This window comes from Danio rerio, chromosome 2 (assembly GCF_049306965.1).
Source record: "Danio rerio strain Tuebingen ecotype United States chromosome 2, GRCz12tu, whole genome shotgun sequence".
NCBI lineage: Eukaryota > Metazoa > Chordata > Actinopteri > Cypriniformes > Danionidae > Danio > Danio rerio.
In genome coordinates, this window is record NC_133177.1 from 10,902,302 (window position 1) to 10,926,045 (window position 23,744).

At 34.8% G+C, this 23,744-nt stretch overlaps 1 protein-coding gene across 4 annotated transcripts in view; it reads right to left on the reverse strand.

The window, feature by feature from the left end:
* The window catches only part of ccdc18 (coiled-coil domain containing 18), a 96,348-nt gene that overhangs the window by 10,610 nt on the left and 61,994 nt on the right, over positions 1-23,744 (reverse strand). For all 4 annotated transcript variants that reach the window (NM_001365136.1, XM_073919498.1, XM_068224595.2 and 1 more), the window contains exons 21-26: positions 22,900-22,999; positions 22,642-22,758; positions 22,499-22,567; positions 12,214-12,354; positions 2,388-2,525; positions 2,100-2,312 (exon numbers count right to left, since the gene is read on the reverse strand). In NM_001365136.1, the coding sequence (NP_001352065.1) occupies positions 2,100-2,312; positions 2,388-2,525; positions 12,214-12,354; positions 22,499-22,567; positions 22,642-22,758; positions 22,900-22,999 (778 nt within the window). The remainder of the gene's footprint in view (positions 1-2,099; positions 2,313-2,387; positions 2,526-12,213; positions 12,355-22,498; positions 22,568-22,641; positions 22,759-22,899; positions 23,000-23,744) is intronic.

A 23,744-nucleotide genomic window follows, 5' to 3' on the forward strand; every position in this document is an offset into this window, starting at 1 on the left:
TGTGAAGTCAATGCAAAGTTTGGATTAGACATTCAGTGGTGCAAATTGGGCATTTGATGTGCTTTAGACTGCAAAAAAGTTGGAGCAAACATCTAACTAACGGAGCGATGGAACAAACAGAAAAGCAAGCAGCTTATAATGATGGAAATTGATTCAAAGATGACTGCCGCTGGACTTGATTGAATTGAAGGACATTATTTGTGGGAATTTACATGTATGTTTGGTATTATGTCAATTTAATAAATTATTTTGTTTAACTCTTTCCCTGTAGTTAACAAGGAAAATGCTTCCCTGCCATTGATGAGTTTTACGGCAATCTGTGTTTTGGTTGTATTACAGTAGGAGACGCTCTAATGCAAGTCCTGAGTCTGAGAGAAAGTAAGACCATGGATAAAAATAAGAGTTATACAACCTTCCTTTGAGTTAATCCCTAACGTTTAAGATATGTTTTAGACCTTGTCTTGACAAGTGGTGGATGAGGAGATCCCCTTATTGTGTAAAGCACTTTGAGTGTCTAGAAAAGTGCTATTCAAATGTAAGGAATTATTATTATTATTATTATTAAGAGACTAAAATAAAGAAGTTTAATTTTTATGATTTGTGTCATTGTGTGAGATTGTCCACCTAACATAGTAAGCTACCTAATATTGTAAATATACATATACAGTTGAAGTCAGAATTATTAGACCCCCTGAATTTTTAGACCCCTGTTTATTTTTTCCCCTATTTCTCTTTAACGAAGAGAAGATTTTTTTTGTAGTTTTAACTAACATTAATAACATTTCTAATACCTGATTTATTTTGTCTTTGCCATGATGACAGTAAATAATATTTTACCAGATATTTTTCAAGACACTTCTATACAGCTTAAAGTGACATTTAAAGGCTTAACTAGGTTAATTAGGTTAACTAGGCAGGTTAGGGTAATTAGGCAAGTTATTGTATAACAATGGTTTGTTCTGTAGACTATCGAAATAATATATAGCTTAAAAGGGCTAATAATTGTGACCTTAAAATGGTCTTAAAAAGATTATAAACTTATTTCAGCCGAAATAAAATAAACAAGACTTTCTCCAGAAGAAAAAAAAAAATCAGACATACTCTGAAAATTTTCTTGCTCTGGTAAACATCATTTGGGGGAAAAAAAAAAAACAATTCAAAGGGGGGGCTAATAATATTCACTGTATATATATATACATACTATATATTATATATATATTTTTTAAACTGTATATAATTATTGTTTTATTTATATTAAAATGTAATATATATATTTATTTATTTTTATTGCCAAATTATCCACAAATTTCTGAGAATAACCACCACAAAGTCATTTTTATAGCAAAAAATGTGAAAAGTAAGGGTGTCTGAAAATTAAACAGTTTCTGTTTGTTTTATCATTACACTTTTCTTTTCTGAATACTGTTACTACTCCGAGGTTACTTATTATTGTGGTGTAAGAACTACATGTTTACAAAATTGTAAGTATTTGTTGTGATATGACTAGTGTGAACTAATTACAGAAATATGTACGTTGCAGAGAGAAGCAGGTCACTGTGGATCTATAAACCAATTGCATTTATATTTGCATATATGTGTATTTATAATTTATATTATTATTATTATTATTATTATTATTATTATTACTACTACTACACACTTTAAATATAAATGACATTTTTATTTTACAGCAAAACATTACAATGGTCATTTTAAAAGTCTGTAAAAATATTACAAATATAATATTACAGATAAATATTAACAGTTTGTATAAACTTACAAAATGTTCACTTAATATTAATAATTAGTTAGAATTTGTCCAAATTCTGCAAAATAAATAAATAAATAAATAACAAAGAAAATTTTAAATCTATTTTTTTAAAACTTTTTTTTAATAAGATTTTATTTATTGTAAGTGCTGTAAGTTTCTCAATAAAATTGTATTTATTGTAAGTGCTTTCCTTGCACTAAATGTACTAAACTTAAGTGTAAAAAACTTTTATACGAGCCTTGGGATAAACAGTTCATCAAGTTTGCATTGTTTGCATTAAATTGTTTTCTGAAATGAAGTTGATCACACCCTACAATGAGTCACGCACCTTGATAAGCAGGTTCTCATTAGCATTCTGCAGGAGCTGTTCTTTGTTGTGAAGCTCAGCGTGTAGGCGCGCAGAGGTAGACCTGGCCTCCTCCAGCTGATCTCTGGCCTGTTGCAGCCGCTGGCTCAGCTGCTCCCCAGAGTTACGCAAACTGCTGGAGATCTGATCCGACACCATCAGCAGCTGCCCACGCGTCTGCTGCAGGGCTGAAAGCTGTGAGAGTGAAAAAGAAAGGGTCAGGTCCAGCAAAACAGACCAGCCAGAACCAAGATGAAACTTTCTGTGCACCTCTTTGCGGTGCTCTTCCCTCTGCTGCTCAAGCTCCTGCTGCAGAGTGGAAACACTGGCCTGGAGTCTGACCTCGGCTTGTGCGGAGCGTTTCTCCATCACACACAACTCCTCTCGCAGCTGACCCACTTCATTCTCCTGCAGAAAAACAACAAGAGGGTTAAAAAATGCAACGAGAGGCGCCTCACGAAAAGAAAACTAAACAATGAACTTTCCTGGAATGGTGCGTCAGAGCTTGTGATATTACACATATCTGTTCTTAAAAAAACGTAAAGTTATGTAGGCGTGAAATATGGCCTAAGGTGCCGATTTCAGTTCTGCAAATGCAATATGGCTCTGCATTAACGTACAGGGCATTCAATGTATCAATGGTCTTGACACTGGAGGGTTGTTGCTAAAAGGGATACAGCTCCAGGCAGAAGTTAACAAGAACTATTTACTTACTTTACTATTATTTGTTCAATTAACCATTACATTGTGTTTATTAACATCTCCCTCATACCCCAACCCTAAACCTAAACAGAAACATAACAATAGTCATTGTTGTACAGCGTCTCAAAAATACCGCTGTATTGACTGTTAGTACTAAATTTAGTTATAGTAACTAATAACCATAACTTTTATGAATTTGATTGCAATGCAATAGTGTGCACCATTTGTAAAGCTGCTTTAAAATAATAATTATTGTGAAAAGTGCTAAACTTGAATTAAATTGAGGGCTGCATGGTGGCGCAGTGGGAAGCACGATCGCTTCACAGCAAGAAGGTCGCTGGTTCGAGCCTCGGCTGGGTCAGTTGGCTTTTCTGTGTGGAGTTTGCATGTTCTCCCCGTGTTCGCATAGGTTTTCTCCAGGCTGCTCCGGTTTCCCCCACAAGTCCAAAGACATGTGCTCTTGGTGAATTGGGTGAGATAAAATTGTCCATATTGAATGAGTGTGCATGGATGTTTACCAGTGATTGGTTGTGGCTGGAAGGGCATCCGCGGTGTAAAACATATGCCGGATAAGTTGGCAGTTCATTCCACTGTGGCGACCCCAGATTAATAAAGGGATTAAGCCGAAAAGAAAATGAATGAATGAATGATTTGAATTGAATTGAATGTCTTCACCTCCAAGTATCCTCAGCTGTATCTACTCTAGACTTTTCATGCTGGAGCGCATGACATCAGGTACTTTTTCCGCACAGAGTTGATGTTTTTTCAACTGCAGGCACACAAAGCACTCCATCAAAAACGCGAGATGCCCCAGATGCAAAACCGCATGCCAACCCTTATTGCTTACCAGTAATAGAAAAAGATGCCTCTTACTTCAAAAAATGCATTCATTGTGATCGGGGCCTTACACAAGTAGTTTTTTGGCAATGCGTCAATATAATTGATGCTTCTTATATGACCAAAATAATTAAAATATTAGGTAAAGACCATGATCCATGAAGATATTTTGTAAATTCCTGACTGTAAATAGACCATAAATCTCCATTTTTGTTAGTAAAATGCATTGCTAATAACTTAATCTGGACGACTCAAAAGGTGATTTGGAGTATTTTGATTTTCTTTTTGAAACTTGAAACCTCAAGATTCCAGATTTTCATTCATTCATTCATTTTCTTTTCGGCTTAGTCCCTTTATTAATCCGGGGTCGTCACAGCAGCAACCCATCTCTGGGAAACATCCACACACACCCATTCACTACAGACAATTTAGCCTACCCAATTCACCTGTACCGCATGTCTTTGGACTGTGGGGGAAACCGGGGCACCCGGAGGAAACCCACGCGAAGGCAGGGAGAACATGCAAACTCCACACAGAAACGCCAACTAACCCAGCCGAGGCTCGAACCAGCAACCTTCTTGCAGTGAGGTGACAGCACTACCTACTGCGCCACTGCGTCGCCCTCCAGATTTTCACCTTAGATTTAAAAGGTTCTATCTGACATTTTTGTCAAAATTGAGTTATTGACATATTCTTATTAAATGACAACTTATTTACATTATGGAAAGTTTTTTTTATAAGTTGTTTACATTTTTTTTTTTTGGTTTTAATGAACATACAAACGTAAACAAAAAAGGGCAAAGACAAATGTATCAGTAGACAAATATAGCAGCAAAAGGCAAAGAGAAAAAAAAATCTATAATTAAATTATTTCAAAATAATAATAATAAAGAAATAAATAAACATACCAACAAAATACAAAAAATAAAAAATAAAACATAATACACAAAGTTATGCAGTGATTAAGGTCACACATATTGTGAAAATACATCAGATGTGTTCATAGAGTCAGAGGGTCATTAGAGGCATCCATATTTTTTGAAAGGCATTCCCTTTGTTTTTTAAGTAGTATGTATATTGTTCCAAGGGCATTGTTTCATTCAAGAGTTTTATAAAGAGTTCAAATGTTGGAGGTTTTTGTTGGTTCCAGTTGAGCAAAATGCATTTTTTTGCTAGATAGGAGATGATGCCAAGTCTCTTTATAGAAATAGGATCAAGTGTCTTGTTCAGTTCTGTACCAAAGAGGTATAGTGTTGGTGTGTTGTCCAATGGAACTTGCAAAGCTTTGGCTGTAAAGTCCTGTACTGCTTTCCAGAAAAATTTTAGCTTTTTGCATTCACCAAAAAACATGCATGATTGATCTAAATAGGTTTAAGTTGTTTACATTTTAAAACTTTTATTTAAAAAACAAATGTTACACACATACTGTTTGCTATGGAAGGTAAAAACTTTGAAGCTCAATATCTCAAAATCATTCAGAACGCAGATAAAACCTTATAATTCTATGGTGAATTTATATATATATATATATATATATATATATATATATATATATATATATATATATATATATATATATATATATATATATATGTATATGAAGGACATATGACTGGTTTGCGTGGTATATGGTCACATTTTATCTGAAGCATATGCTTTTAAAAACATATCTTAACTGAAGTTTAAACTGAAATAACCAGCTTCACTGCTCTACATGCAAACCAATATTACAGCAGGGCAGCAAACTGTTGACACAAGACTTTAAGTCGATTCCAGGTACTGAGAACAAAACCCCTGAATACAAACATCCAAACTGGCGAACTCAACTAGTGGCTGTGAGCACTGAATGAAATAAATGTAAATAAAGGTACATCTAATACTAAGTACATACTGTTTAAAAGCTCTTTTGTTGACATTTTCTATGGCTGAAACACTGATTGAGAGGCTGCATAAGACGCGGGATGATGTTTATTTTGTGCTTTAACTGGTAAAGAGGAAGATCATTTATTTAATCTGAGGTATCTGTAGTGATCTGTCTGCCACTTCAAAGAACATCAAAACAGAGTTAACTGTTTGAATTTACTGGTAAAATGAACGGAGTCTGGAAGACTAGACTTTTTTTCTTTTCTTTTTAAAATTAACAATGCAAGCTTGTGAATGTGATTATCGGTTGGGGATCTACAACATCTAAGGAAGTTTTAATAACAAATCAACTGAAACAGCCAAACTGAACTTCTTGGCTTTAAGAAATAGAGATATGCGGAAATAAAATACAAAACAGAAAATTCTAAATTAAGTTCAAGCATTGGCATATCTTTGTTTATAAATCCATTCTAGATTTACGCCCCTCATATTTTCAAAATTACCTGTAAAAAAGTATTACCTTCAAAATTATTTGTAAAAAACCTGTCTCTAATTATAGGAGACAGGATTTCTGTCTCGGGAACTTTATTTATTGTCTGTGTCAGTGTTGCGTACTGAAATGGGAAAAATGGCTTTTAAATATGCAGCACCTTTTGCATGGAATAACCTCTAAACAGTTGCAGTTTAAAGAGTTGGTTTCAATACATGCTTTTAAAAAGATTTTAAATGATTTTGAGTTCAAAATATTGGCCTGTAGATGTTCCGAATAGTTTTTAACCCTCAATGTATGAGTGATGTGTGATGGATGATGTTACCTGTTATTTGTTTGTTTGTTTGTTTGTTAAACCCATGTGAACGTTACACAGTCTAATCTTGGCCAAGACGCTCTTGTAAAATAGGTTTTTAATCTCAATGTGCTTTTCATGGTAAAATAAAGATTATAATATAAACAAAAACATAACTTTAATTATTAATTATTTGATGAAAATAATATTAATTTGTAAGAGTTTAAAAATTAATCTCATTAACTTAAATGATATTGATTTAAAAAACACAACAAAATTATAAAACAAACCACATTTTATTGATTGTAATGTGTATAATCAATTGTCAGGCAAGTTCTCAGGACATATACTGTCACTATGGCAGTAGATCCTGTAATTGCAGTAAAAATGTGAACATACCAAATATTACAATCAAAAGTGGATAAAAACATCACAAATCACTTCATCTAATGCTGTGATCAGAGCAACCATCAGCATGTCTCAAAATGAATATAAATTTTGGCCACCACGAATTGTTATCTTTGGTTTTACACTTTTTAAAACATACTCACTGGCCACTTTATTAGGTACACCTGTCCAACTGCTTGTCAGCGCAACTTTCTCATCAGCCAATCACATGACAGCAACTCAATGCAATTAGGCATGTGGACATGGACAAGATAATCTGCTGCAGTTTAAAATCAGCATCAGAATGGGAAAGAAAGGTGATTTAGGTGACTTTGAACGTGGCATGGATGTTGGTGCCAGAAGGCTGGTCTGAGTATTTCATAAACTGCTGATCTACTGGGATTTTCACGCACAACCATTAATAGGATTTACAGAGAATGGTCCAAAAAAGACAAAAAATCCAGTGAGCTGCAGTTCTGTGGGCGCAAATGCCTTGTTGATGCCTTAGTATTGTTGCCGACCATGTCCATGCCTTAAAGACAACAGTGTACTCATCTTCTGATGCTACTTCCAGCAGGATAACGCGCCATGTCATAAAGCCTGAATCATCTCAGACCGGTTTCTTGAACATGACAATGAGTTCACTGTACTTAAATGGTCTCCACAGTCACCAGATCTCAATCCAAAAGAGTACCTTTGGGATGTGGTGGAATGGGAGGTTCGCAATATAGATGTGCAGCTGACAAATCTGCAGCAACTGCATGATGGTATTATGTCAATATGGAGCAAAATCTCTAAAGAATATTTCCAGTACCTTGTTGAATTTATATGCCATGAAGGATTAAGGCAGTTCTGAAGGCAAAAGGGATCCAACCCATAGTAGTAAGGTGTACCTAATAAAAAGGCTGGTAAGTGTATAACTTATATTTATATAAAATGTAATGTCTAACAAAGCTATTAGATGTTTTGAGAGTAAGTAACAAAGTAACTAGTTACTGTAATTAAATTTATTTCTAGCTGAAAAAAGTAAAGGATTACTTGTAAAAGGGATTTTTAGATTACTTAATTACAGTTACTTGTAAATACCTCCCTAAATACTGTACATGAATTCAACAGTTCTATATAAATAAATTCAAAGCAGCATCTGGAAATGCTATCTACAATTACCATCTTTTCTTGTCCTCTGTTCTGGACTAAACGTTCACACAGCTGAGAGAAAAGGGCTTAGTACTGCTTCAAGATCTATTTCATGACCACTTATTTGTTTCATTTAATGAGCTGCTGAACAGATTCAAAATTTCCGAATATAATTTATTCCATAAATTTCAATTACGCAATTTTGCTAAAACGTATCTTACTACATTCCCCCGCCATCCAAAGAAAACTCTCATTTAACCATCTCAAACCATCCACTCTTAAATTCTCAGAACTGCATTGCCTGGATCTATGGCCTGCTTTGTTCTGTACATGTCCCTCCTCTTTCTGTACTTGAGGATAGGTTGGCAGGGAGAGCTACCTGTAGGCTTAGAACTTGATGAAAAGCTGTGGAATAATATCCTAGCTAAAACCAGCTCTACCTGTATTTGTGCTTGTTTAAACCTTGTTCAGTTCAAAGTTGTTCACAGAATCCACTACACCAATATGTCCCCAGCAGACCATACTCAAACATTTTACACTTGCCCTAAATTGAATTCCTTCTGGTCTTCATTTTTCGACACACTATAAATAGCTCTTATAATTTATGTAAATTTTATTGAACAATAATTGCAATTTTTGGTTAAGCTGCTACTGATAGTGTATATTATACACACCATAACAATGTAATTGCTTTCGCCTCATTGTTAGCCAGAAGATAAATATTGCTAAATTTGAAATCTTCATGTGCCTCTGCAAATCTGTCCTGTTGTAAGACCTAATGTTTTTTTTTTTACATTTGGAAAAAATGAAATACTTCATTGTAAACTGTCAGCTTATTTTATTAAATGGATGAGGGTAATGTTATGGTTGCATACATAACTGCATTCCATTATTATTCTGTATGTTTAAAACCAGCAGATTATACTATATATTTCACATGTCACATGTTTACTGTTATTAAAATATTAGCTTAAAAAATTCAAAGTGGCAGAAAATTAGTTTTTTTATACACAAATATATTTTGCAAAATAACTATGTTTTCAAGAAGATTTAAAAAAAGGCTATATTTATCAAAATGATTGAATATGCTTAAAGTACTAAGAATAAGGATGGAAATGTATGTCAGCATATGGTATTTCGGAAATATTGTGTCATTGTTTCGATGCATATGTTTATTTTCTATCAAGTTCCTGTTTGGCTCTAATTTATGGTAAAAAAAGTTAAATTTCATACATATATATATATATATATATATATATATATATATATATATATATATATATATATATATATATATATATAAACAACCACATTCTCAACTAAAAAAGTCTCAAAAGCTGCAATATTTGTCAAACTGTAGTGACCTCTGCTTGTCGCTGTATGTGGGCGGAGTAATACACAAGGGTGAGTGAGTGAAGAGGCTGGACGAGTGCTGTTATTTGCTGAATATCACACAGCTATTAGCCAATCAGATTCAAGAACCAGACAGAACTGTTGTATAAATATAAATATATATATACATATATATATATATATATATATATATATATATATATATATATATATATATATATATATATATATATATAAATGTACACATCAAGTCAATGTAAAAGAGTTTTGTTATTATCAATTAGTCCCTTTATTAATCTGGGGTCGCCACAGCGGAATGAATTGCTTACTCATCCAGCACATTTTTACGCAGCGGATGCCCTTCCAGCCGCAACCCATCTCTGGGAAACTTCCACACACACATTCACACACACTCATACACTAAGAACAATTTAGCTTACCCAATTCACCTATACAGCATGTCTTTGGACTGTGGGGGAAACTGGAGCACCCGAAGGAAACCCACGCGAACGCAGGGAGAACACGCAAACTCCACACAGCAACGCCAACTGAGCCGAGGATTGAACCAGCGACCCAGCGACCGTCTTGCTGTGAGGCGACAGCACTCCCTACTGCGCCACTGCGTCGCCGATAACCGCGTTCAATAAAAATATAATAAAGAATATGTTATACAATTAAGCTTTTCTATTGTCTATGCTCTGAGATTTATAAGGATTTTAAGGAGTGTTGAATCAAATAATTAAATTATATCAGACACATTATATTAAAAGTCATTTTAATACAATTTAAATGATGTAATTAGTAATAAACTACTTTTTTAAAGTAACTCACCCAACACTGGCTATTAGGCCTATTATCAGAAAACTTGTCAGCACAGATCAGAGATTGAGTCGAGAGGTATCGTTTTACCAGAATTACCATGACAGCATAACAAACTGTGGTAATTGTCCTGTCAGTGTGATATATGACTTTGTATTTGTCTTTCTTTATGTAGTAAACGCATAGATATGTCTGCAGGTACATAAGGAGAACATCACTTTTTATCCATTTTAACCCTTGTGCACTGTTCAAATTTACTACCATAAAAATTAAAAAAAACCTAATCAAACTACTAAATTGTTTATAAATTTGAGGTTTTTAACTCTTTAATTGCCAAGTTCACAAATACTGTCACTGATATATTGAAAACACACACAAAATTATGTATTTTAAATTTAAAAAGTATTTTTGGACTGGATATTTTTCAACCTTTTATCACAATCTTGGACATGTGAACGATTAGTAACAACATTGGCTTTGATGCATTGTTAGAATTTCTTTTTTTTCTCCCTTATTTACTGTTGGTGGCTGTTTTTGCCACATTGACTTCCATTATAACCACATTTGATGGTGCATAAAATACAGTCTTTGTAGAATCTGACAGCTGAGATGCATATTTAGATTTTCTCAGACACATCAAGGTAAGTGCGCAAAGGTCATTCTCACACTCACAGACACAAACACTTACATTTTCTGTTACACTCCATATAAAATCTAGAAACTAAGCTTTTTTTGCACAGGCCTATCTAAAGGGTTAATTGTGCCAACTGATGATCAACAGTAACAATTACAAATTGTACCTCTTCCCAACAGAGAAAACCACCAACAATCAAAAATGCATGATTATATGATGTCCTGGTTTTGCAATCAAAGAAAACGGGGTCAATGGGGCAAAACCAGCCACCAACAGTACATCAGGGAGAAAAAAATGAAAATCAATCAAAAACAAAGAATCAAAGTCAATGATGTTTCACATGTCCAAGACTTTGATCAAATGTAAAAATAAATTCAGTCCACAAGTACTTTTAAAATTGAAAATACGTCATTTGGTGTGTTTTTTTTTTTTTACCAAATAAGTGACATAATTTATGAATTTGGCAATTAAAGAGTTAAAATCATGCAATTGTCTAAGCCAGGGGTGCTCAATCCTGTTCCTGGAGAGCCACCTTCCTGCAGATTTCAGTTGCTACCCATATCAAACACACCTGAACCAAGTAATTAGGACCTGAACACCACTTGATAATTACAGGCAGGTGTGTTTGATATGGGTAGCAACTGAAATCTGCAGGAAGGTGGCTCTCCAGGAACAGGATTGAGCACCCCTGGTCTAAGCAATTTAGTAGTTTTGATCAGGACTGAGGTTGATTAACAGATTTATGCAAAGAAATATGAAAAAAATAAGATTAATCTAATGCATTTTTACGGCAGTTTAATTCAGTGGATGTTTTTAATTGCTAACATAACAAATGGTTAGTAAATTTGCCCAGAAAATATTGTTGAGTTTTTAAAAAAAATTCAAAGCATTTTCTCAAAATACATGTCAAAATGAGATTCGTCTCCAAAACTCATTCTGCTAGCTGAAACGGAAACAGTTATGGCCAAATTAGGACACAAAATCAACCCAGAGTGGATAAAACAACCCTTACAGCACATAAGGGCTAAAATGGCATTTTCAGTTTTCGGCGGTTTTAAGAATTATTACTTAACTGTTTTCAGTAAAAAAGTTTGAAAAAAAAAGATTTCCAATAACAGTCATAGCCAAATCCATAACAGTCAAATATTGAAATCTGGCCATGGTTTACTCATCCTTTACTTGTTCCAAATCTGAACAAATTTGAGTTTATTCCTTGTTTAACACAAATAAAGACATACAGAATAATGTCAGCCATTGATTTCCATTGTAGGCCTATTTGTTTTACCTAAAAATGGATGTCAATGAGTGCTTTTTCAACATTCTTCAAAATATCTAATTTTAGTAAAGAAATAAAAGGTTTAGAACCACTTGAGTGTGTGAGGAAATGTTAAGCAAGAGTTCTACAAAACAACACTATTTGTTCAGTATACATGTAAGAAATTCATTCTGGAAAACTGAATTGCTCACATCTGATTTGAAATTAACTTGAAATGTGAGTCTGTAATTGAGCCATTTTTAGCAAGCACTCATTATGATGTAGTGAGGAACAGCTGTAGTGTTGCAGCTGCAGATGTTTCACCTTCTGATGTGCTTGTCGGGTGATTTCCTCAATCTGTCTGTTTAGAGAGTCGCAGCGGGATTGTGCTTCCTGTAACTGTTGCACTGTTTTCAGGAGCTGCTCGCGATACACACGCAGCTGCTGGCTGTGGCCTACAGCACCCTGAAAACACAAAAGCACACACACAAACACACACAATAAAAATGACAGAGTTAATACTTACAGTCAACATTTATTTACTCCCCCTCCATTTGTTACAAACCTCTTTGACTTTCTTTTGTTGAACACAAAAGTAGATATTTTGAAAAATGCTGGAAACCTGTAATCACTTTCATAGTATTTGGTTTTTCTCCTACTATGGAAGTCAATAATCACCCGTTTGCATCTTTGCTCAAAATATCTTCTTTTGTGTTCCAGAAAGGATGACATTAATCTTGAATCATACTGAAACCACAACACATACCTTTGATTACTTTTCAAATAAACATATGCACCAGACTTATTTAAATATGATTAAATAATACGTTATTGGAACGACACTAGCAACGATCTCTAGCAACGCTCTGGGAAGATCGGTGTTACACAACCTGTTGGTTTTGTTTAATTTCTGTATAGCAAGAATTTGATGTTGTAACGTGGTCACTTCTGCTTGTCATGTAACATTTCATAACTGATGTTTTCCCCTCAAAGACTTCTGCAGGAGGCCTGAGGGATGCTGGTATATTTATGTTCTTCAGAAAATGTCATATTATGATACTAAAGGTTGACTGCTATAATAAAGGTCAACAAAGTTAAACAAATTTAAAGGGCACCTATGACGAAAATCAACTTTTGCAACTTGTTCGGACAGAATTGTGGGTAGGTGTGGTGTGTCCATTGTAATATTGGAGTGAAAAAACAAGCCTCTGTTTTAAAATTAACTGATGTTAACTTAGGAGCCAAATCCCAGTGATTTTGAGGCCCACCGCAAGCTGATGGAGTAGTGTGGTTTTCCCTGCCCACCGAATTGAATGACAGGCGTCATGTTTCTATAATATCGTGTGTATATATCTCCACAAAAATATTTTTAAAATAGCATGTTTGTAATAACAACAGTAAAATTGCCATCTAAATCTTAAGCGCTTATATATATATATAGATGAAGTCAGAAATATTAGCCCCCCTCAATTATTAGTCCCCCTGTTGGTTTTTTCCCCAATTTCTGTTTAATGGGGAGACAATTTTTCAACACATTTATAAACATAAAAGTTTTTATAACTCATTTCTAATAACTGATTTATTTTAATTTTGCCATAATGACTGTAAATAATATTTGTCTAGATATTTTTCAAGACACTTCTATACAGCTTAAAGTGGCATTTAAAGGCTTATCTAGGTTAGTTAGGTTAACTAGGCAGGTTAGGGTAATTAGGCAAGTTATTGTATAATGATGGATTGTTCTGTAGACTATCGAAAACAAATATAGCTTAAAGCGGCTAATAATTTTGACCTTAAAATAGTTTTAAACAAATAAAAAACTGCTTTTATTCTAGCCGAAATAAAACAAATAAGACTTTCTCCAGAAGAAAAAATATTATCAGGCATGCTGTGAAAATTTCCTTGCTCTGTTAAACATCATTTGGGAAAATGAAATTTAAAAAAAGGGGGGGGGGGTGTAAATCAAAGGGGGGCTAATAATTCTGACTTTAACATATATATATATATATATATATATATATATATATATATAGTTGAAGTCAGAATTATTAGCCCCCCTGAATTATTAGACTCGCTGTTTATTTTTGCCCCAATTTCTGTTTAACGTAGAGCAGATTTTTTCAACACATTTTTAAACATAATAGTTTTAATAACTCATCTCTAATAACAGATTTATTTTATTTTTGCCATGATAACAATAAATAATATTTTACTTGATATTTTTCAAGACACTTCTATACAGCTAAAGTGACATTTAAAGGCTTAACTTGGTTTATTAGGTTAACTAGGTTAGGGTGATTAAGCAAGATATTGTATAATGATAATTTGTTCTATAGACAGTCGGGAAAAAATACCTTAAAGGAGCTAATAATTTTGTCCTTAAAATGGTGTTTTAAAAAATAATAACTGCTTTAATTCTAGCCGGAATAAAAGAAATAAGACTTTCTTCAGAAGAAAAAAAAATCAGATATACTATGAAAAATTCCTTGCTCTGTTAAACATCATTTGGGAAATACTTAAAGAAAAAAAAATTCAAAGGGGGGCTAATAATTCTGACTTCAACTGTATATATATATATATATATATATATATATATATATATATATATATATATGTACACCTGCGTGTGTGTGTGTGTGTGTGTGTGTGTGTGTGTACAGCAAAAGGCATTTGTCTGAGACTCATCATTTCAAAAGGTTTGAATAAACTCTATCATAAATAAAATAATAATAAAAAAGGATTCAGATGCTCCCTGAAAATTAGAATTAAAGGATTTAATATGATCTTTTAAACGTCCATAAAATGTGCTATCTCATTGATGGAATATTTTAACATCTCATTTGCACGTATTAATGTTTTAACCATTCACTTGCTAATGTTAACAAGCTAATAAGATGTTTTAATTTGGCTAACATGTTAATGCTTTTTCAAACTGGCAAACACATTTTGACAAGTTGTTAAACTTGTAGTCAATTCTTAGCATAATTTAAAATGTTGTTAACGTGTTTTAACATTGTAAACATGCTCTGACCACATAGTTATGTTGCGAACATGCTTATTAAGTTGCTAACCTATTTTAATAAGTTGCTAACATGTTTGCGCACATTATTAGCATTTTTATTTTATTTTTATTTGTTAGGATGTTTTAAAAGCATGATTTTAACATTACGGACATGCAAGTTGCTAGCATAATTAAGTAATTTGCTAGCATGTTTGCACGTTGCAAGCATGTTTTAACACATTATGTTGTTTTGACAACAAAAATTAAACATTACGAACATGCTTATCAAGTTGCAAACATGATTTAGTAAGCTGCCATCATGTTTGTTTTCACATGTTGCTAGCATATTTTAATTTGTTTGTTTGTGTTTAGAACTTCGCTAACTTCTATGGCTATTTTCATGGAGGGAAAAGTATACTGCAGATATAAACTGTTTTAAGGTTTCACAATTTATTTTTGCTAATAAAATTCTAAAACTTTTTTGATGTACAGTGTTAAAAATGCTTTAAAGGAATGAACTAAATAAAACGTTTCTCACAGAATTTAAGTCAACCCAATTGAATAGAACATGCTAGACCAGGGGTGTCCAAACTCGGTCATGGAGGGCTGGTATCCTGGAGAGATTGGCTGTTTCTCAATATGCGTTCTTCAGCGATCTTGCGTCCTCGTGTTCTCGTGCAACGTCATCATCAGCTGCCTAAGTTCAGTTCCAATACTTAAGACCGTAAGTACAAAGGACGCGTGAAACTTCCCGGATGTGTTCTTGATATCGAGGACGCACTGATGCAGACTTGAGCACCGAACTCGCTCTGGAAGCCAGAAGTCATTGCGACTGGAGGAGGGAAGTGCTGCATTTTATTCAGATTTATTATTAAAGTTAAGAGATATTACTTATTAACATCAGGAGTTTCCCTAAATGAAACGGTGAAAGTAAACATTACCATGAACATTTTAATAAAGGAATAAACACATTAAGGGTGTTTGTTTGCTGAAATTCGTATTAAAATCTGCTTTATTCAATTATTTATGCAAAGTATATATTTTGAAAAGGGGAAAAACAATAAATCGTTGTATGAAGGCTGTAATGTTTAAATAATTTACCATTCAAAAGACGTGAAGGTCACGTGACCATCAGGAAGAACGCAGCATCTCAATTCTCAAAGGACGCGTTCTCTGCCCTTGCGGTCTCCTGAGTTCGTTCTTTTGAGGACACCTGGCAAGACCGGTCTCCAGAAGAACACAAGTCCGTTCTCTGCGTTCTTGGAATTGAGAAACAGCTTTTGTCTCCAACTTGCTTCAACACACCTGCCAGGAAGTTTCTGGTATATCTATAGTAAGAGCTTGATTAGCTGGTTCAGGTGTGTTTGATTAGGGTTGGAGCTAAACTCTCCAGGACCGAGTTTGGACACCCCTGTGCTAGACAGTTAAAATACTTTTACAAAAAGAACATCTGGGAGGATCTTCTCTAAATATTAAAAACTTAAGTGCCATCCTGGAGTGACCTATTTTAAAGCGGGAAAAATAGAATGTTTGCTAGAATGTTTGCACATGATGCTAACATGATTTAACACTTTGTTTTGAGGTTTTGGCAACATGACTTTAACATTACGGATATGCTTATCAAGTTGTTAACATTCTAGTAAATTGCTAATATGTTAGTTTGCACACATTGCTAGCATGCTTTAATTTGTTTGTTTGCTTGTGTTTAATGCATAGCCAATTTAAATTTTAAAAAGTAAACTGCAGATATAAATTTAATTACCAATCAATTCATTTACCTTCAGCTTAGTCCATTATTTATCAGGGATCGCCACAGCGGAATGAACCAATAACTACCCCATCATATGTTTTACGCAACGGTTGCGCTTCTAGCCACAACCCATTACTGGAAAATACACATACACTCTGGCATGCACACACACACACACACACACACACACACACACACACACATACATTACAGCCAATTTAGATAATCCAATTCATCTATAGCGCATGTCTTTGGACTGTTGGGGAAAACAAAGCACCCAGAGTAAACCCGTGCGAACACGTGTAGAACAAGCAAACGCCACACAGAAATGCCAACTGGCCCAGCTGGACTCGAACCAGCAACCTTCTCGCTGTGAGGGGACAGTCCTAACCACTGAGCCACCATGCCACCATAAATTACAGCTTTACAGTTTATTTTTGCTGAAAAGTCATTCATTCGTTTTCTTTTCGGCTTAGTCCCTTTATTAATGTGGGGTCGCCACAGCGGAATGAACCGCCAACTTATCCAGCATATGTTTTATGCAGCGGATGCCCTTCCAGATGCAACTCATCTCAGGGAAACATCCATACAGACTCATTCACACTCTTACACTACGGACAATTTAGCTTACACTATTCACCTGTTCCGCATCTCTTTAGACTGTGGGGGAAACATGAGAAAATGCAAACTCCACACAGAAACGCCAACTGACCCAGCCGAGGCTTTAACCAGCAACCTTCTTGCACACAGCACTACCTACTGCGCCATTGTGTCACCTTGCTGAAAACTTTAACTATATCCATTATTTTTGGATGAATAGTATTAAAATTGCACTGGATAAAATGTTTCACACAGGAATTAAGCCAACCCAAATAAATAGAACATGCTTTTACAAAGAGAACATTTGGGAGGATCTACTCTAAACTCTAAAATGCGTGTGCCATCCTGGAATGACCTATTCTAGGGCGGGTAAAAATAATCTAGTCCCACCGGTTGGAGAATTTACTAGCATGTTTTAACACATTGTTTGGATGTTTTGGCAACTTAGGGTGCTTTCACACCAAGACGTTTGTTTCAGAACGAGGCACGATATCCTCCTTAGCTTAGTTCCGTTGGGCATATAAGAAACCCGAAATCGGAGATTTCTGAGAAATGCAAGAGTGCCTGAATGAGGCTGCCTCGGCTGGGTTGAAAGGAATTCCAAAGTGGAGCAATACAATCCAGCAAACCAGGCTATATCACAGTGTGTTGTGGTTATGTAATAGCCATTTATATGGCTACATCAAGATAGAATTATGAGTAGGTTAGGATGTCATTCCTACCGGTAAGTGTGCGTTTCATGCCAAATACAAAAGTGAAAGCATGCTGTCAACATAGCTATTAACAAGTGCTGTTAATCCATTAGAACATCTGACCAAAATTACCATCTGATATTTTTTTCATACTTTACTCTTATAATATTTTGTATTAGCAGAGCAGGAAGTAGTACTGAAAAATCATACTTAAGTAAAAGTACCATTACTTGCCCAAAAATGTAGAGTGAGTAGTGAATGTTATGCTGGGAAAGGGTGATGCATTCACATGTAATTTGTGCATGTGTGTGTTTAAACCTAACATTCTGTAGTGCATTTAGTTATTGTTTAAGGCCATTTTGGCTAACATACTGTAAACATCCATCATCTTCTTATCAGTGACATTCAGTTTAAACAGTCTCTGGGTTATTGCGTGAAAAGTATCTTCTTGGGCACTTTTAATGCTTCCAAACAGTTTGCTGCATGTCTTGGTTCAGTATGATGCCATTTACTTTCTATGCGCAATTTGAATGGGCAGGAATCGCAGGACTGATTACTGATTACTCATCCCCATAGCCAGGAAAAAATAAAGTGGTGACGCAGGTTGAAGGTGGAGTAAAAGTACTGATACAGCCCTAAAAACGTACTCAGGGGAAAGTAAAAGTATATTTTTAAAACTACTCATTTACAGTAATTCTAGTATTGGTCATTTATTACTTTAAAACACTGTGTATTATGTCTACTGTTTTGTTCATTTCTGCACTCACACCTTGAAGGAAAGATCAATATTCATCTTCTTCATGATCTGGCTGCAGTCTCGGTTCATCTTTCAATTCTCTCTATAACTCAACCGATCAATTTTTTTGGCTTAGTCCCTTTATTAATCTGGGGTCGCCACAGCGGAACGAATCGTCAACTTACCCAGCATATGTTTTACGCAGCGGATGCCCTTCCAGTTGCAACCCAACACTGGGAAACACCCATAGAAAACTCTCATTCACACACATACACTATGGCCAATATAGCTTACCCTATTCACCTATAGTGCATGTCTTTAAGATGTGGGGGAAACGCACATAATTCTAGCCAATGTTTTTAAGCTAACAAATAATAATGAAAACGTGAATGAAAATAAAGTTTTTACATGTCTTTCTCTAATTTTAAAATAACTAAATAAATGGTATTAAAATGACGAGCAATAGACTGATCGATTCAATTGAAATTGAATGTAAGTCTTACCTTATATTTATGTAATTGGTGACTATGTCTGTGAGTGTCACCACAATTAAAGCATACATTTTTGCTTATAATGTCTTATTGCTCATTGTCACAAATTAAAATAACAACGTATGTCAGCGGTGTGAAATCTTGGAAAATATACTGTAGAACTCAATTACAATTTAAGGAGAATTTACTTGCACTTGACTTGTTTTAACAATTTTTGTCTGCTTAGTAACTTTGCTGTGCGAAAGCGAACCTCACCAAAAACAACAAGCAACATAGTAACAGGTTTAATCCCTGTTTCAGAACAAAACAACCGATCTACAGGTTTGAAAGCACGCTTAAATTTAATGTTATGGACATGCTTAACAAGTTGCTAGCATGTTTGCACTTTTTGCTAGCATGTTTTAACACATTGTTATAATGTTTTTGAAACATCATTTTTAGATTACGGACATGCTTAGTAACTTTGCCGTGCGAAAGCGAACCTCACCAAAAACAACAAGCAACATCGTAACAGTTTTAATCTCTGTTTCAGAACAAAACAACCGATCTACACGTGTGAAAGCACGCTTAAATTTAATGTTATGGACATGCTAAACAAGTTGCTAGCATGTTTTTTTAACACATTGTTATGATGTTTTGGAAACATTGTTTTAAGATTACGGACATGTTTATCAAGTTGCTAGAATATATTTTAGCAATGTTAGGATGTGTTGGCAACATAAATTTAAAATTACGAACCTGCATAACAAGTTAATAGCATATTCTAATTAGGCTTGCCACGATAGACGGTGTTGACAGTGTTACTGTATTTAAGACACACACCGGTGACATCACTTTTCCACTGTGACACCGTCCCATGTTTGTTTGTTTTTTTGAAGTATTTTTTTTTTATTAAATAAATAATTTACTTAAGACGAGAGCATGCACTATAATTAAAATCTAAACATAGCTACAATGCGTTATATTTAATTATCACGTGAGGAGAACGAGAGGAGTCAAATTTACAGAAAGAGAATGGTGGACGATTTAGTGTCAAAAACGCAATGCAAAAGTGCAAAAGTGCCTGTTTGGCAATACTTTTGGTTCAAACCAAATGCAAAAATAGAACCTGAAAATGTTAATTAGGAAATCTGCAAACTTTGCCTGACAAAGGTGGCAGCATCTGGAGGAAACACAACTAATTTATACACGCACCTTCAACTCACCTACTTGCTGTTTAACTATGGGTGGGTCGCAGGTAGATAAGATCAATAGCCATAAATACACAACACATACTCTCATTTTAAACATCACGTGACCATCATCTCACAATGTTTATTAATAAAAAATCTTATTTTTCATTAAAACAAGTGATTTAGCAATGCCATGCCATTAATAACTACAGAGAAACAAGCAACCATCACGGCAACCGCAGAGATCACTTTGTCCAAAGTTTAGCTGTTCTTTTTTGCACTTGATTTTTATGCATTTAATGAAAAAAATATCAATAATGAATAGGCCGACAATAGTGTATCCTGTGTGTGTGTGTGTGTGTGTGTGTGTGTGTGTGTGTGTGTGTATTTTATCACTGAAGCCGCTTCAAAAACCGATAGTTGCTTTGTCTGTCTGGCAATATTTCGGCTTTTAATCGAATGAAAACTTAATTTAGATGAGCCAATATTAAAAAATTGCAGTAAAGTAACTGCAACGTGTGGCCACACATCGAATCTGAGGTCTGATCTCATCTCTCTCACTGTCATCCAGACATACATGTACAGACGCCACACAAGTCAAGTCGCAAAACTGAGGCTGCTACCAGCTGACAGGTAGAATAGCTGAAGCCCTGTCAAAATACAGCACTGAAATTAACAGGCATAAATGTCTTTGAGCCAAAAAAAAGTCTATTTGTAGGATATCTGTAAAACGCAATCAGCCAATGTTATATAGAAGTTGTGTCGCTAATAATTATATTAATTCTAATAAAATGAAAACCAAAATAAACAATTCATTGCATTTTTCGTTTGATAAAAAATATACGGAAACGAAAAAAAATCAAAGGGTGGGAAGTTTGCATTAATGTGTTTTAATATTAACAAAAATATGCTTAGCCTATTTAAGCTTAAACGGCTGTATACAGTGCCAATAGGCAAGCCATTCAAAAAATATTCTGTTACTGTGTACTGGGTTACAGTTGAAGTCAGAATTATTAGCCCCCTTCGAATTTTTTTCTTCTTTTTAAAGTATTTTCCAAATAATGTTTAACAGAGCAAGGAAATTTTCAGAGTATGTCTGATAATATTTTTTCTTCCTTAAAAAAGTCTTATTTGTTACATTTCAGCTAGAATAAAAGCAGTTTTAAATTTTTTAAACACCATTTTAGGGACAAAATTATTAGCCCCTTTAAGCTATATTTTTTCTCGATAATCAACAGAACAAACCATCGTTATAAAATAACTTGCCTAGTTGCCCTAAACTGCCTAGTTAACCTAATTAACCTAGTTAAGCCTTTAAATGTCACTTTAAGATGTATAGAAGTGTCTTGAAAAATATCTAGTAAAATATTATTTACAGTCATCATGGCAAAACAAAATTAATCAGTTATTAGAGATGAGTTATTAAAACTATTATGTTTAGAAATGTGTTGAAAAAATCTTCTCTCCATTAAACAGAAATTGGGGAAAAAATAAACAAGCAGTCTAATAATTTAGGGGGGCTAATAATTCTGACTTCAACTGTATAATGTATATTATACAATAAAATGTACAACTATTGTACAACTAAATGTAGCATGTCTTGCTGTCATTTGAAACATGCAATTCATAACACACCACAGCTGTAGTCTGCAGTGTGTAAACTTACAGGGAGGTGTTGGTCAATAGTCATACTGCGCACCACGTTATTGAACTCCAATATCTCTGAGGGAGATTATGTTACCAGATAGCCAATATTAACTTGAGAGATTTTACAAATAAAAGTCATTTTAAAAAGGAACAACACGCAAATAACAAAACAAATAAAACTGGTCCCGTGGAATTCAGCAATCTTGCCAGTGTATCCTGTGTAGTGTGTACAGCGCCCTTATGCAACGCGTGTTGGCAATTTCCGCAAAACCTAAATTTTTTATCAAGTTGCTAACATATTTTAGTAAGTTGTTAGCATGACCTATCCTAGTAGTTATTCTTTAGACCAGAGTTGCCCAAATTGGGTCTTGGACCTGCAGAGTTTAGTTCATCTTGCTCTAACACCCCTAGTTTTTATGCCAAGAAAGAGCTGGTTCAGCTGCTAAACTCTGCATGACAGCATCTCTCCAAGACCAAGTTTGAACAACCCTGCTTTAGACACACTGTTATGATGATGTACCTTGTCCATGTCCTCCTTGGCCTGCAGTTGTGACTTCAGTATCTCCAGGCGTTCTGTCAGGAACTGCATCTGTGCAGAAAGCACTCCTCATCAGCCCATTTGTCCGTTAAACGACCCATCATCCATCACTCTTACCAACTCACCTGCTGGTCTTTCTCCCTTAACTCGTTCTGGCCCTTCTCCAGAGCTTCCTGTAAAAACTCCACCTTCTTCTCCATCTCCAGCTTGTGATCTTTAATGGCCACATCCAGCTGCCCCAGCTCAAGAGAGAACATTGACTTTAGTATAGTGGAGACACAGAGCTAATGGTATAAGTGCTAAAGTGTGTGTGTGTATGTGTGTGCGTGCGTGTGTGTGTGTGTGTGTGTGCGTGTGTGTGTGTGTGCGTGTGTGTGTGGTACCAGCTGTGCTCTCTGCTGCAGCTCCCCCTGTCTCTCCTTCAGAGCAGTGTCCAGATCCAGCACCTCATGGTTCCTCTCCTCCAGCTCCCTCTGACTCTCTCTGGAAAAACAAACCATGATGAAGAAAGTGTTTATTTATTTTGCAATGTTTTTACAAAGCAGTCATATGTACTGCGCATCATTTTTCTAGGATAAAATGAACAGAAATAACATTCGGTCATCATTTACTACCAGTTTGAGTTTCTTCTGTTCTGTTAAAAACCAAAGAAATATTTATTTTAAATGTTGGGAAAAAAATTAAAAATAGTAAATAGTTAAAATAGTATCTTAAAACTACCCTTGTGTTTAACAGAAAAGAAAAAAACTCAAACCATTATTTTAAAGCTGAGCAAATCATGACAAAGTCATTTTTGGGTGAACTATCCCTTTAAATAAGATTTGCCTATAAAAAACTCAATTCCTATACTAAAACATACAAGTTCTGGCTGACATGATTCTACTAGCGGCTGAAGGGGAGGTTGTTTGACTCAATTAAACAGTCAATAATTTACGACCTAATTTAGATATTACTTGCTTCCTTTTTAACTGGCGGCAATGTACAGATCTGAAACACATACTGTACATGTGGATTTGAATTTGTTCTGGCATGTATTTTGGAGCCCTGTGAGTAAACCAGCCACTCCAGACCCCACAAACCACTTCTAATGTAATGAGAAGGTGACTGCACTGCAAAAAAATGCTTTTCCTACTTAGATTTTTTGTTTTGTTTCTAGTCCAAATATCTAAAAGTTCTTTAATCAAGAAGCATTTTCTAGACAAGCAAAACATATGGTCTTGTTTTAAGA